Source organism: Hibiscus syriacus, unplaced genomic scaffold, assembly GCF_006381635.1.
Source record: "Hibiscus syriacus cultivar Baekdansim isolate YM2019G1 unplaced genomic scaffold, ASM638163v2 tig00110418_pilon, whole genome shotgun sequence".
NCBI classification, from domain to species: domain Eukaryota; kingdom Viridiplantae; phylum Streptophyta; class Magnoliopsida; order Malvales; family Malvaceae; genus Hibiscus; species Hibiscus syriacus.
This window is the reverse complement of record NW_024062730.1, coordinates 1561291-1573189: the sequence shown is the minus strand read 5'-3', so window position 1 is coordinate 1573189 and position 11899 is coordinate 1561291. Positions and strand designations below refer to the sequence as shown.

General features: G+C 36.7%; 1 protein-coding gene across 2 annotated transcripts; it reads right to left on the bottom strand.

Annotated features, from left to right (window-relative positions):
• On the bottom strand, positions 1 to 4139 carry LOC120124494 (beta-glucosidase BoGH3B-like). 2 transcript variants are annotated; one of them, XM_039143157.1, is made up of 10 exons: positions 4052 to 4139; positions 3535 to 3793; positions 3068 to 3272; positions 2713 to 2803; positions 2460 to 2605; positions 1635 to 1878; positions 1445 to 1549; positions 1128 to 1310; positions 811 to 1015; positions 124 to 611 (listed from the first exon to the last, which is right to left on the bottom strand). In XM_039143157.1, exons 2-10 carry the CDS (start codon positions 3752 to 3754, stop codon positions 124 to 126), a joined length of 1887 nt encoding a protein of 628 aa, XP_038999088.1. In that variant the 5' UTR covers positions 3755 to 3793; positions 4052 to 4139. The 2 variants fall into 2 exon arrangements, with proteins under 2 accessions (XP_038999089.1, XP_038999088.1); XM_039143158.1 differs by lacking the exon at positions 4052 to 4139 and having other exon boundaries at positions 1 to 611; positions 3535 to 3754.
• Between the last annotated feature and the right edge of the window lie 7760 nt (positions 4140 to 11899).

The window sequence follows — 11899 nt, the reverse complement described above, 5'->3', positions numbered from 1 at the left end:
TATTGATAAATGAAGCCTTAAGTTCAATGCCCATCTCTAAATAATAGAGGGAAAATAATCTATAATAAGTTTCTGCCATGTAAAAAATAGGGGGAAATGTCAAACACAAGCTCTAAGGTGGCATTAGTACTTCCCGGTAGGTTTAGTAGTCAAACCAAAGCCGAATGGGAAGAGAGGGTCATAATGTGGATCACCAACGTTCATGGGGAGCTGGTCCACGGTCTTGAACCATGTCCTCGCCAGCTTCCCGGTGAATCCGTAGTCGCCAAACAGAACATCAGCAACGCCTTGGCCCTCGGTCCCCGGAAGCCAAGCGGCTACAAGTGCATTGATCGACGAGACATATGGCTGGATGACAACCGGCCTGCCCGAGATGACAACAACGGCACATTTCACAGCCCCACAAACATTGTAAATGGTGTCGGGACCAGGCTGGGATATCGTAAGATTCAGGCTGTCACCGTTCGTTTCGGCATACGGGGGTTCTCCCACGACAACAATGGCATGGGAGAATCTACCGGATTTGACAAACTGTGCATCAGGGTTCTGACTGTAGACAACTTGAGTACTCGGATCAACCGTATTTTTAACAGCCTGGAGGATGGTTGTACCTGTCAAACAAGTAGCATTCAACAAAGAATTAAACTAAGCGAAACCAACTATCTCTTGATTTTAGCAACCCCTCAAAAAATAATAATAACAATGACAAATTCGGAGGCGATACTGAAACCAAAACGATTTTCGGGTCATTTTATTTGTCGAAAACCTAATACTTTTTTATTTGTTTTGAGAGTATAATTTAAAACGTACCAACTGTGAGATCATTGCCACTAAGACCCTGCCATGTAATGGTCCACCCGCCGCACTGATAGCCCAAGTTATCAGCATGAGTTCCGGCAACCAGTATCTTAGTTGCTTTCTTCGGCAGGGGTAACAATGGCTTATCGGCAGCCTCACCATTCTTCAATAAGACAAGACTTTTCCTCACAGCTTCCCTAGCTAACTCCCGGTGTTCCTGTTCAAGCATGTTATCATTTAGTAAAGATGTCTGTTTTTATTGACCAATATGCATGTCCGAGTCCAAGTAACACAGCCCATATTATAACAACAGAATGGATTCAATATACCTGACTCCCAAGTTGATTGACCAGGCTTTTATCAGCCATTGGATTCTCAAAGAGACCCATCACGAATTTGACCCTCAAAATTCGCTTGACAGCATCATCAATCCGGCTCATGGGAATGATTTTCTGCTTAACCTGATAGGTTAGGTCATCAATGAACTCTGTAAAGCTGTAAGGAACCATAATCTGCATGACACCAGAAATTGCATCAGAAAATAAATTCAACTTGGCAAAGTAACATATGTTAAATAAAGGTCGGTACACTAATAGACTCGAGTGTTTGAATAGTTTGGCATAGATGGTGCTAAATGTTGACTGACCATATCAATCCCGGCACTAACTCCGGCTTCCACGGAATACGAGTAGTTAGCATGTGGAGGAGAGGTAATCCTGTCGAGACCCTGCCAGTCTGATATAACAAAACCCTGAAATACACCCAAAGAAATGAGTCAAGCCCAAAGGTTTATACCGAGTAGAAGAAAATTTTATAGTTCAAGTCATTTTTCTTACCCTGAACTTGAGCTTGTTTTTCAGGAATCCGGTCACAAGATCACGATTAGCATGCATCTTTACCCCATTCCAGCTAGAATAGGATACCATAACTGTTGCAACACCCTTTCTAATAGAGTTAAGATATGCAGGCATGTGGATGCTGAGTAATCCGTTCATGCTAATCGCTGTATTATTCTCGTTTATGCCCTTTGTCGTACCTCCGTCTCCCAAATAATGCTTAGCACAGGCTGCCACCTTGTCCCTAGAAAAGGGAATTAATTGATTATAGGAAATTGTTACTCTCCAGTTTTAAACATTGACACTTAATTCAACCAATTATAACTAATTCCTTCATGCCTAATCCGAAAATGTACGTTACAAAAACCTCTAAATCTTCTTAACTATTTTTGACAAGATACTTTTCTTCCCAGCGGTGGACTTCAGCAGCTATCCATGGACCCTCTAAATACATGAATAACGTATAAAAAATTGACCATACCAGTGTCGGACACATACCCACATCCGACACGCACACTCAAATCTGAGTAACATAGTAGCAAAACCACTTTGCAAGCAGCAGAGCAGATAATTGAACCTCATCTACTTAACACGGTATGACAGAACAGATTGGTGGACCTAGTACTTTGCTTCGTTATTCAAGTGATGTTTTACATTTAGAGGACTAAATGACCCACAATGAAACCCTGCAACATGGTTACACCTAAAGATATCTACAAAATTTAAGACGAATTTCGGAAACTTGTAGTTTCAGAAATCGGCATTATAGTTAATATTAGGAACACAAGAGTTAATAAGTGGTTGATTAATGATAAAGAGTCTTACTTTCCAGCAACAAAAGGAACACCCTTTTTCGAATTAGCAGGGAGTTCTCCTTGTAAACCAGGTATAATCTCGGTCATTAGTTGAACAATCTTGTGATCCTCGCTATAGCTTTCATAGCATCGACCCCACCTCGGATCCCTGCAAACCTGTGAAAGATTTTACGGTATTAAGAAAGCGAACAAAAAATTAGTACACATGGTCTATCCTTTTCACAATATTTCAGCATTTAAGCAATGTTCTTGTGTTTATTTACCGCTATGCATGGGGCAAAAGCATATGGGATTCCTGTGGCTCTAACTTCTAGAGCAGTTGCAGCTCCAATCTTCTTGACAAGTTGAGGATCCCTGCAGTTTAAAAAATGGCTAAATGATTCCGACAAACAATTATAATGTCACTTTAAACTCTCATTATTATTCTTGCTAGAAATTCTCATAATGTTTACGTTTTCTTGATCTTCCTAACGGGATAGTATGGAAAAGTAAATCAATGGTTAAACTATTCGATTATTTAAACGAAAATGCGAATCGCAATTGCTCGAACTTTCATCCACAAATGCAGGCAAAACGATTTGAATCTCTAGAGTCCATATCTAAGGGCAAATCACTTGCCTGGTCACTCCAAGACCAACATTATGAGGGAAAATGGTGGCCTTGTACACATTGTTGTGACCATGGACTGCATCAATCCCATATATCATCGGAATCCCAAGACGGGTGGATAAAGCAGCCTTTTGCATCGTATTCACCATCTCGATCCAAGCTTCCGGAGTAGCTTTAGGATCTGGTACGCTCCCTCCACCACTCAAAACACTCCCTGCACAAAACCCATGAAATCTCCTCCAATTACAAGACAACTCATTTTTCATAACTAAAACAGCACAAACATAAGAAAACAGAAGATCGTTTGTTTTGCTCATTACATATCTACTGGTAAACGAAACCAATTGCACAAATCATAGAGGAATCACCATCAAATATACAATCTCAGAACAAAAACAAGACATGCAAACAAAACATGAGAAAAACTAAAATGTGAACTTATTAAAGATTTCTAAAAGAAGGATTCAGTTTTGTACCGATAAAGTAGTTCTTCATCACGTCTGGGGTAGCAACGGTGCGCTCTATCTGAGTCATTTGACCAATCTTTTCAGCCAAAGTCATCCTACTCATTAAGTCTTTGATCCTAACACCCAATGGCTGCTTTGGGTCTTTGTACTTCACATACGTTGCTTCTGTAACAGCTGCTAAGCAGCATAAAAGTACAAATCCCAACTTGGGTATTGAAAATCTACCCATTTTTTTTTAGTTCCCAGATCAAGCTTTTGCTCTGAAAATCTGTAGATTTAAATAAAGTTAGAACTCAAAAACTTGCAAGCTATTAGCTAATTAAAAGATGACTTAAAAGATGAGCATTCCCATTTTTATCTGCTAAGTTAAAAAGATATATAACCGAGTCCAAAAAAAAGGCAAAGATTTAAAAAAAAAAGATTTGAACTAAAACCCAGTTTAGGAAAAATGAAGAAGAATGAATGCAAGTGTTATATTGGTAGGAAGTGTTTCAAAAGAAAAAAAAAAAGTTTGAACTTTGCCTACCTGGGAAACTATACAGGTAGAAGAAGATACAGAGGGGGGAGATGATGAACACGTTTAATAGTCCAAATGGGACTAATGAGTGAGAAAGTGGGAATGACGAGAACATGGAAGTGGCAGCTTTTTATAGAGAGAGATGAGAAGAACGTTGGTCCCATCACCTTAATTTTCTGGGTATATTACATTAGAGGTCACTAAAGTATTTAAATTGTTAAAAATTATAAAATAATAATTAAATTTATAAATTATTATAAAATGATCATTATATTTATCAAATTATTATGAAATTTTTAATTAAAATATTATTTATGGTCATTAAATGTATTGAAATATTACAGAATTATTATATTAATTTATCAAATTTTATTATTATAAAAAGTTATGATGACCATTTTATAACAATTTGATAAATTTATAATTATTTTATAAATTTTAAAAGTTTAAATGACTAAAATGATCATTTAAACATAGTCTAAGGATCTCTAATATACTTTCCCTCACCCCACGACTTGTCTACTGGTCATTTTTCTAACGATATTCTGTATTTGTATTCTTTTGTCTCGTCCATTTGTTTGTTTTTTTCCTGTGAATTCAAACTTTGAAAGGTTCACATTACATAAATAATATTATAATTTATAATTTTCTTGTCATGTTACATTACATAAATAATATTATAATTTATAATTTTATTGTCATGTTATTGCAGGTTTAATTCTCTCAATTATTTTGTATTAAATTGAAATTATGATCTTTATTCTAAAATATAGATATTAAAGACTAATAGGCTTGTAAACAAATCGAATGAAATATGTTTATGTTCGTTTGTTTAACTTTAACCGAACAAATGAACGAACACGAACATAAACGAACGGAAATTTTTTTGTTCGTGTTCTTTCATTTAAATGATAAACGAACATAAATGAACGGATGTAAACGAACATAAACGAACACAATAAACGAACGTAAACGAACACAAATGAACAAACATAAACGAACACAATAAATGAAAGTAAACGAACACAATAGATGAACATAAATGAACGTAAACAAACATAAATTAAAATAGATTTTTTCTTTCTTAATAATTTTAGGATTATATTATATTTAATTGTCTGAAGCTTTTTTTTTATTTGTATTTAAGATTAATTGAATTTTAAAATATTATAGGTTTCAGATTAAAATTTATTGAGCTTTAATATTTTAAATGGGTATAGAAAGATTAGACTAAACATAAATGAACGCATAAAAACGAACATAAATGAACGAACATATTATCGAACGCTCACGAATGTAAATGAACGAACGAACCATCTGTTCATGTTCATTCATTTAATTAAACAAACACAAAATATTGTTCATATTCATTCGTTTAATAAATATACGTGTCGGAACCGTCTTTCGGTTGGGCCCAGAATTTGGCTTCGACTTGAATTGATTGGGTTGGAGTCGCCACCGACCACTTTAAAACGAATTTAGGTCGGTCGGACACCATCTTACCTGATATGCGTTGTACCAGAAACGTGTCGGGTTCGGGAGTCGGTTACGATGAAGGAAGAATTAGCACCCTTGAACCGCCCTTTCGGTACCAATTAATTTATCGGTTATCTTTATAGCGAAAATTAGAAAATTTAAATTTAAATTTAAATTACCCGATTCGAATTACTTACCTTTGATCGGTTGAAATTCTTCTAAAAGAAAAATCAAAAATGTTAGAAAAAAAATAAACACATATTAAATGAATCGAGAAAAAATAATAATAATAATAACAAGTCAAAAGAAAGAAAGAAAATTAATAAGTGAAAAAGAAATAAATAAACAGAAATAAGTTAAAGATGAAAGAAAAATATGATAGATAAGAATAAAATTAAAAAAGGAAAAAAAATAAAAAGGGTAAAGTTTAAAAGTAGTAAAAACGATATGAAGGGAAAAAATAGTAATAATAGCGATAAAATACAGTAAGACGTAGGGGACCAAATTTTAAAAAAACGGGATTAACGGGCTAAATTGGCATTAAAATGGACTGCAAAAAAGAGGAGTAAAAAGTTAGGAGCCAATTCACAAAGAAAAAAATAATAAAAACCGGGACCAAATTAATTGAATTGCAAATTCAGGGTCAAAATTACAAATGGTGACTAAAATGAAAACCGATTCAAAATACCAGGGACTGCGAAGAGGATTTAAGAATTCACTATTTGCAAACTGGTCCTTGGTATATAAATACCCAAAATCACCTAGTCTTCTTCATTTCTCACCATTTCTCAGCTATTCACCTCTCTCAAATGAGAGATAACTCTCTCAAACAGTCCCCTCGGCCGAGCCTCTACCACCGAACGTCGCCGCTTCCAGCCACCGACGGTGGTGACCGGAAGATCTAACCTACCCTCAAAATGCTCCTCTAGCCACCCTAAACATGAATCTGAAGCTCAAAACCCCAAAAACCTTGCCAATCGGTGTAGATCTAAAACGAAAGTCTCGACCTTTACCTCTTCCGGCGAGACCTTTCACTTCCCCAGCGCTCTTGCTTCTCGCTTTGCTCGGTTCTTTGTTGTTTTTGTATTTTTGTGTGTTTTTATGAGTTTCGTTTTGGCTTTTGGTTGCTGTGGTGGGTTCTGGTTTTTGGTACTTTATGTTTGTGGTTGTTGTGGTGTTGTCTCGATTAAGGTTTCTGTGTTGATGGATCTCCTGTGTACCCTCTGTTGATGGTTTCTCGAGATGGTGCTATGGTTCTCACCGTTGATGATGGTTTTTTTCTGTTGGTATCTTGGGTTGATGATGTTTTGTTCCAGAAAACGGTTTTTGGTTTCGTTGTTCTTGCGTTTGTGGTTCTCTCTCGTGTTTGATGTGTTGGTACTGTGGGTTCGTGGCCCCCCTGTTCCTGACCGTGGGGGTATTTATACCTCTACTGGTGCCGGTCAGTTCCGATGGTCGTGGTAACAAACCCGTCGTGGGCCGAGGATTTCGGGATGGGTCAGTCCCGATTTCCTCGGCCGGAGATCTCGCACCGTTGTGACTGTTGGCGCTCATGCTTCCTTGACTTGCGGCACTGACTGGGGCTGTGTGACTAGGGTTTCCAAACCCTAACCCATATTGGGCTAGATCAGGCCCAAACATATTGGACTCGTTGGACCTATTAGACCCTGCAACAAAATAAAAATAAAAATAAAATAAGTAAAATAAATAATAAATACATAACAAAAGGTAAATAAATAAACTAAAAAAACATTTTCCAAAAATCTATATAATATATATTTTTAAAAATATTTTAAAATTATATATTATATGTTTTTTTAAAACGTTTTCAAAATTATATAGTTTTTAAAAATGTTTTTTAAAATTATATATTATAAGTTTTTGAAATGATTTAAAAACTATATAATATATATATGTTCTTCAAAATATTTTTTTAAAAACTATATATATTTTCAAAATATTTAAAAACTATATAATATATATTTTAAAAAAATGTTTTAAAACTTATATAGTATATTTATTTTCAAAATACTTTAAAAACTATATAATACATATATTTTCAAAAATATGTAAAAACTATATATTATATTTATTTTCAAAATATTTTAAAAACTATATAATATATAAATATTTTCAAACATGTTTTCAAAACTATATATTATATATAGGTTTTAAAAATATTTTTAAACTATAATATATATATATATATATATATATCTATATATATAAATGAGACGAAAATGAGTGTCTACAGCTGCCCCTCTTTGTCCTTTTTCGTGGAACGAAAAATAGGACAAAGATAAAAAGACACAAATTTTCGTTCGGTGAAGTTGAAGAATAACTCCCTGTCGAATTGAATTGCAGATGGCTCTTCCGTCGTGAAGTCGAGTCCATGATATTGAGACCGTAATTCAGAATTTGAAATTGGAATGTGGCTTCTCGTTGCCAAATTGCAATTAACTTCGGTCTTCTTCTCGATTTAAAGACTTTGGTTTAAAAATTCGACTATAAAGTAATTCTTTGACTCCACCATGTGGTTGATAGACCTTTGAGCTGAATGACATCGAACTCGAAAGGTATTCGTTGACATATAGCTTTTCTCGATTTAAGCTATGCTGTCGGAAAGCAGTTTCTTGTCACTAAGGCACGGTTAACCCAGGTCTTCTTCTCGACTTGAAAACCTTGATTGCAGCCGAACAGTAGTGTGATTGAGGTATCGTCGAGCTGAATAGAGTCGAACTCGACAATTTTATTGACAAATAGCCCTTCTTGCCTTGAGCTATGTTGTAAATGATATGACCTCGAGGTTGAGTGTAATCGAACTCGAGGGTCTTTGGCAGATAGCCCTTCTCGACTTAAGCTATGCTGCAAATGATGTGCCTTGGAGCTGAGCGTAGTCGAACTCAAAGGTCTTTTGTTGGCAGACAACCCTTCTAGACTTAAGTTGTGCTGCAAATGATATGCCTTGGAGCTTAGTGTAGTCGAACTCGAAGGTCTTTGGTTGGCAGATAACCCTTCTCGACTTAAGTTATGCTGCAAATGATGTGCCCTCGAAGCTGAGTGTAATCGAACTCGGGAGTCTTTGGCAGATAGCCCTTCTCGACTTAAGCTATGCTGCAAATGATGTGCCTTAGAGCTGAGCGTAGTCGAACTCGAAGGTCTTTTGGTCACAGATAACCCTTCTAGCCTTGAGTTATGTTGTAAATGATGTGCCCTCGAAGTTGAGTGTAATCGAACTCGGGGGTCTTTGGCAGATAACCCTTTTCGACTTAAGCTATACTGCAAATGATGTGCCGTTGAGCTGAGCGTAGTCGAACTCAAAGGTCTTTGGTTGGCAGATAACCCTTCTCGACTTAAGTTATGCTGCAAATGATATGCCTTGGAGCTGAGCGTAGTCGAACTCGAATGTCTTTGGTTGGCAGATAACCCTTCTCAACTTAAGTTATGCTGCAAATGATGTGCCCTCGAAGCTGAGTGTAATCGAACTCGGGGGTCTTTGGCAGATAGCCCTTCTCGACTTAAGCTATGCTGCAAATGATGTGCCTTAGAGCTGAGCGTAGTCGAACTCGAAGGTCTTTTGGTCACAGATAACCCTTCTAGCCTTGAGTTATGCTGTAAATGATGTGCCCTCGAAGCTGAGTGTAATCGAACTCGGGGGTCTTTGGCAGATAACCCTTTTCGACTTAAGCTATACTGCAAATGATGTGCCGTTGAGCTGAGCGTAGTCGAACTCAAAGGTCTTTGGTTGGCAGATAACCCTTCTCGACTTAAGTTATGTTGCAAATGATGTGCCCTCGAAGCTGAGTGTAATCGAACTCGGGGGTCTTTGGAAGATAGCCCTTCTCGACTTAAGCTATACTGCAAATGATGTGCCTTGGAGCTGAGCGTAGTCGAACTCGAAGGTCTTTGGTTGGCAGATAACCCTTCTCGACTTAAGTTATGCTGCAAATGATGTGCCCTCGAAGCTGAGTGTAATCGAACTCGGGGGTCTTTGGCAGATAGCCCTTCTCGACTTAAGCTATACTACAAATGATGTGTCGTTGAGCTGAGCGTAGTCGAACTCAAAGGTCTTTTATTGGCAGACAACCCTTCTAGACTTAAGTTGTACTGCAAATGATTTGTTATTTAAAAAAAATGGCTTCCCTTAATGGGTCGAAGCCGGTCATGATTCTTCAGGTGGTTCCTCTGAGCGAGTCTGAACCAAGTGAGACGATATTTGGATGACTCCCCTTTTACGGGAAAGCCCACTGATTAATTCTGTCAGCCGAATATCTTCCGTCGTGGAATTGAAATCTGGCTTGAAGACATTAACTTGAAATATGTTGTTCTTTGTTGAGTTGTTGAACTGGATTTGGTTGGAATTGGTTCTCGAACCTATCTGAAATTGGTTCTGAGATCTGTAGATATGTCAAGTCGGTTGAGGTGTAGCTTCTCACTGCTGAGTTAACCAACCACCATCGTTCTTCAAAGGCACTTATGAATCGAGTATCTTTCATCCTGAAGTTGAAACTTGATTCTAAAAGCTGCAAAAAATCATGTATGCCAAAATGACGAATGTGATGCACCTAAGTATGTCTAAGATGCATGCAACATGAATGAATTATGTGTTATTTCTTGGATGGAGTCTCATGTTTAGCCTGTCAATCTGGTCCTTGGAATGGATCGTGCCCTATTTGCTTCCCGAGCTTTGGCTTTACAAACCTTTCATATCTGAGACTGTTCTGCTTGAAAATGTTTTCTCCTTTTTCTTGTTTTAGGAGAGAGAAATGATAAAAATGTTGTAAAATATTGTTCGCAATTGAATCAAATTGTAAATGTGAGTTCAAAAAATATCAAAGGAATCAAGAGCTCTTTTAATGCTTTCAGAGTTACAAATCTTTGACAAATGTTCAAATGGATGAGTTGGCTTTAGGTTGGCCTCCTTTCTAAGGTTTTGGTAACCCAAAATATCATTTTTTTAAAATATCGAAATATGCTTTGACATCTCATTTGGGTGCGGACAAAATGACGCAACTAGAATGACGAATTACTAGACATTTTATTTCGGTCCTCTGAAATCTTCCATTTGATCAAGCTTTGTAGGCTCCTCCAACAAAGGCAGTGCAAAAAATATCGGTCTAAAAATGAAATTCTTGAGTGCTCGTGTGTAGTCAACTATAACAGGTGTTCTTTAACTCCCTTAGTCCAACATTACCGAAAATTTCTTGCTCAGATAAATTTGATTTAATTTACCATTGTCTGGCTAGCTGAATCCATAAAGCCGGGGCGTTTAACCAATTGATTTAGAGGGACAACTTAATATTATAATCACTCTTATCAAGTTAACTGAAGGGTTCATCTCATCGTAGAGTCTTCAGCCTGACAAGAGCAGTGGAGCAAACACCGAATTGTCAAGTGTCCGACCAATGTCATGGTTTGAACGTAATCTACTCATAAGGCCAGGGCTTTCAAGTTTCCTCTATAACCAATTGCCTTAGCGGAATAGCTCAGTTTTTACGGATTTAATTTCTTAAGATTGTCAAGAAGAACCTGTCATAGTCTAGGTGTTTTTGAAAGTCAAGGAATCTCATCTTTAGAGTTTAATTTTCAAGCAACTGACCTAAACTGGATTCACCTACTCGACTCTTTCATTTGTAAAGATCATCATCGTCATTGAACGTCTTAAATAAAAAAACATAGTAATTGTCATATGCCAATGATGCCCCATGTTGTCCGCACCTTATGAAAGGAAAAGGTTATATTGGTTAAATGCAAGAGTAGGGTATGGTGTTTGAGTGTATATTATGGGTAAGGTCAAAGTCCTTGTTTTTAAATCATGTTACTTCGTCAAAGATCTGTAACTTTGAACCATTTACAGAGTTTCTTAATTCAGATGATATTCAAAGAATTGCGAGTTTGCAAATGTGATTCATTGCTTACAATCTTTAAAGTAGCATAAATTTATTCAAATATCCAAAGAAAGTTCAAAAACAAGTCCCAAACATGAAAAAAAAATCCAAAACAAATTCAAACAACATGTCTCAAAATTGAATAAGGCCTCATCAGGATGCCCCACTTGCCATGACTCTTTCTGCTTTAGGAGTGTCATTGCTTTCATCGTAAAATTCCAGCTCTTTCCTGTCCATCATTAGTTGGATCAAGGCTCTAAATTCTGTACATTCTTGTACATCATGTCCATCTTCATTGTGATAACAACAATAACTATCACTTTTGGAATCTGATGTGCCAAGATGTGGTGCAAGAAACCCCTCATTTATCATTTGCCTCCATACCCAAGCAAGAGGTAACTTCACTTCGGAAACTCTGGTTTTGGCCTTTTTACCTTTTTCCTCGATGACTGCACTTTTCTTAATCTCTTCATGATTTGGTTGGGGGTTCTGT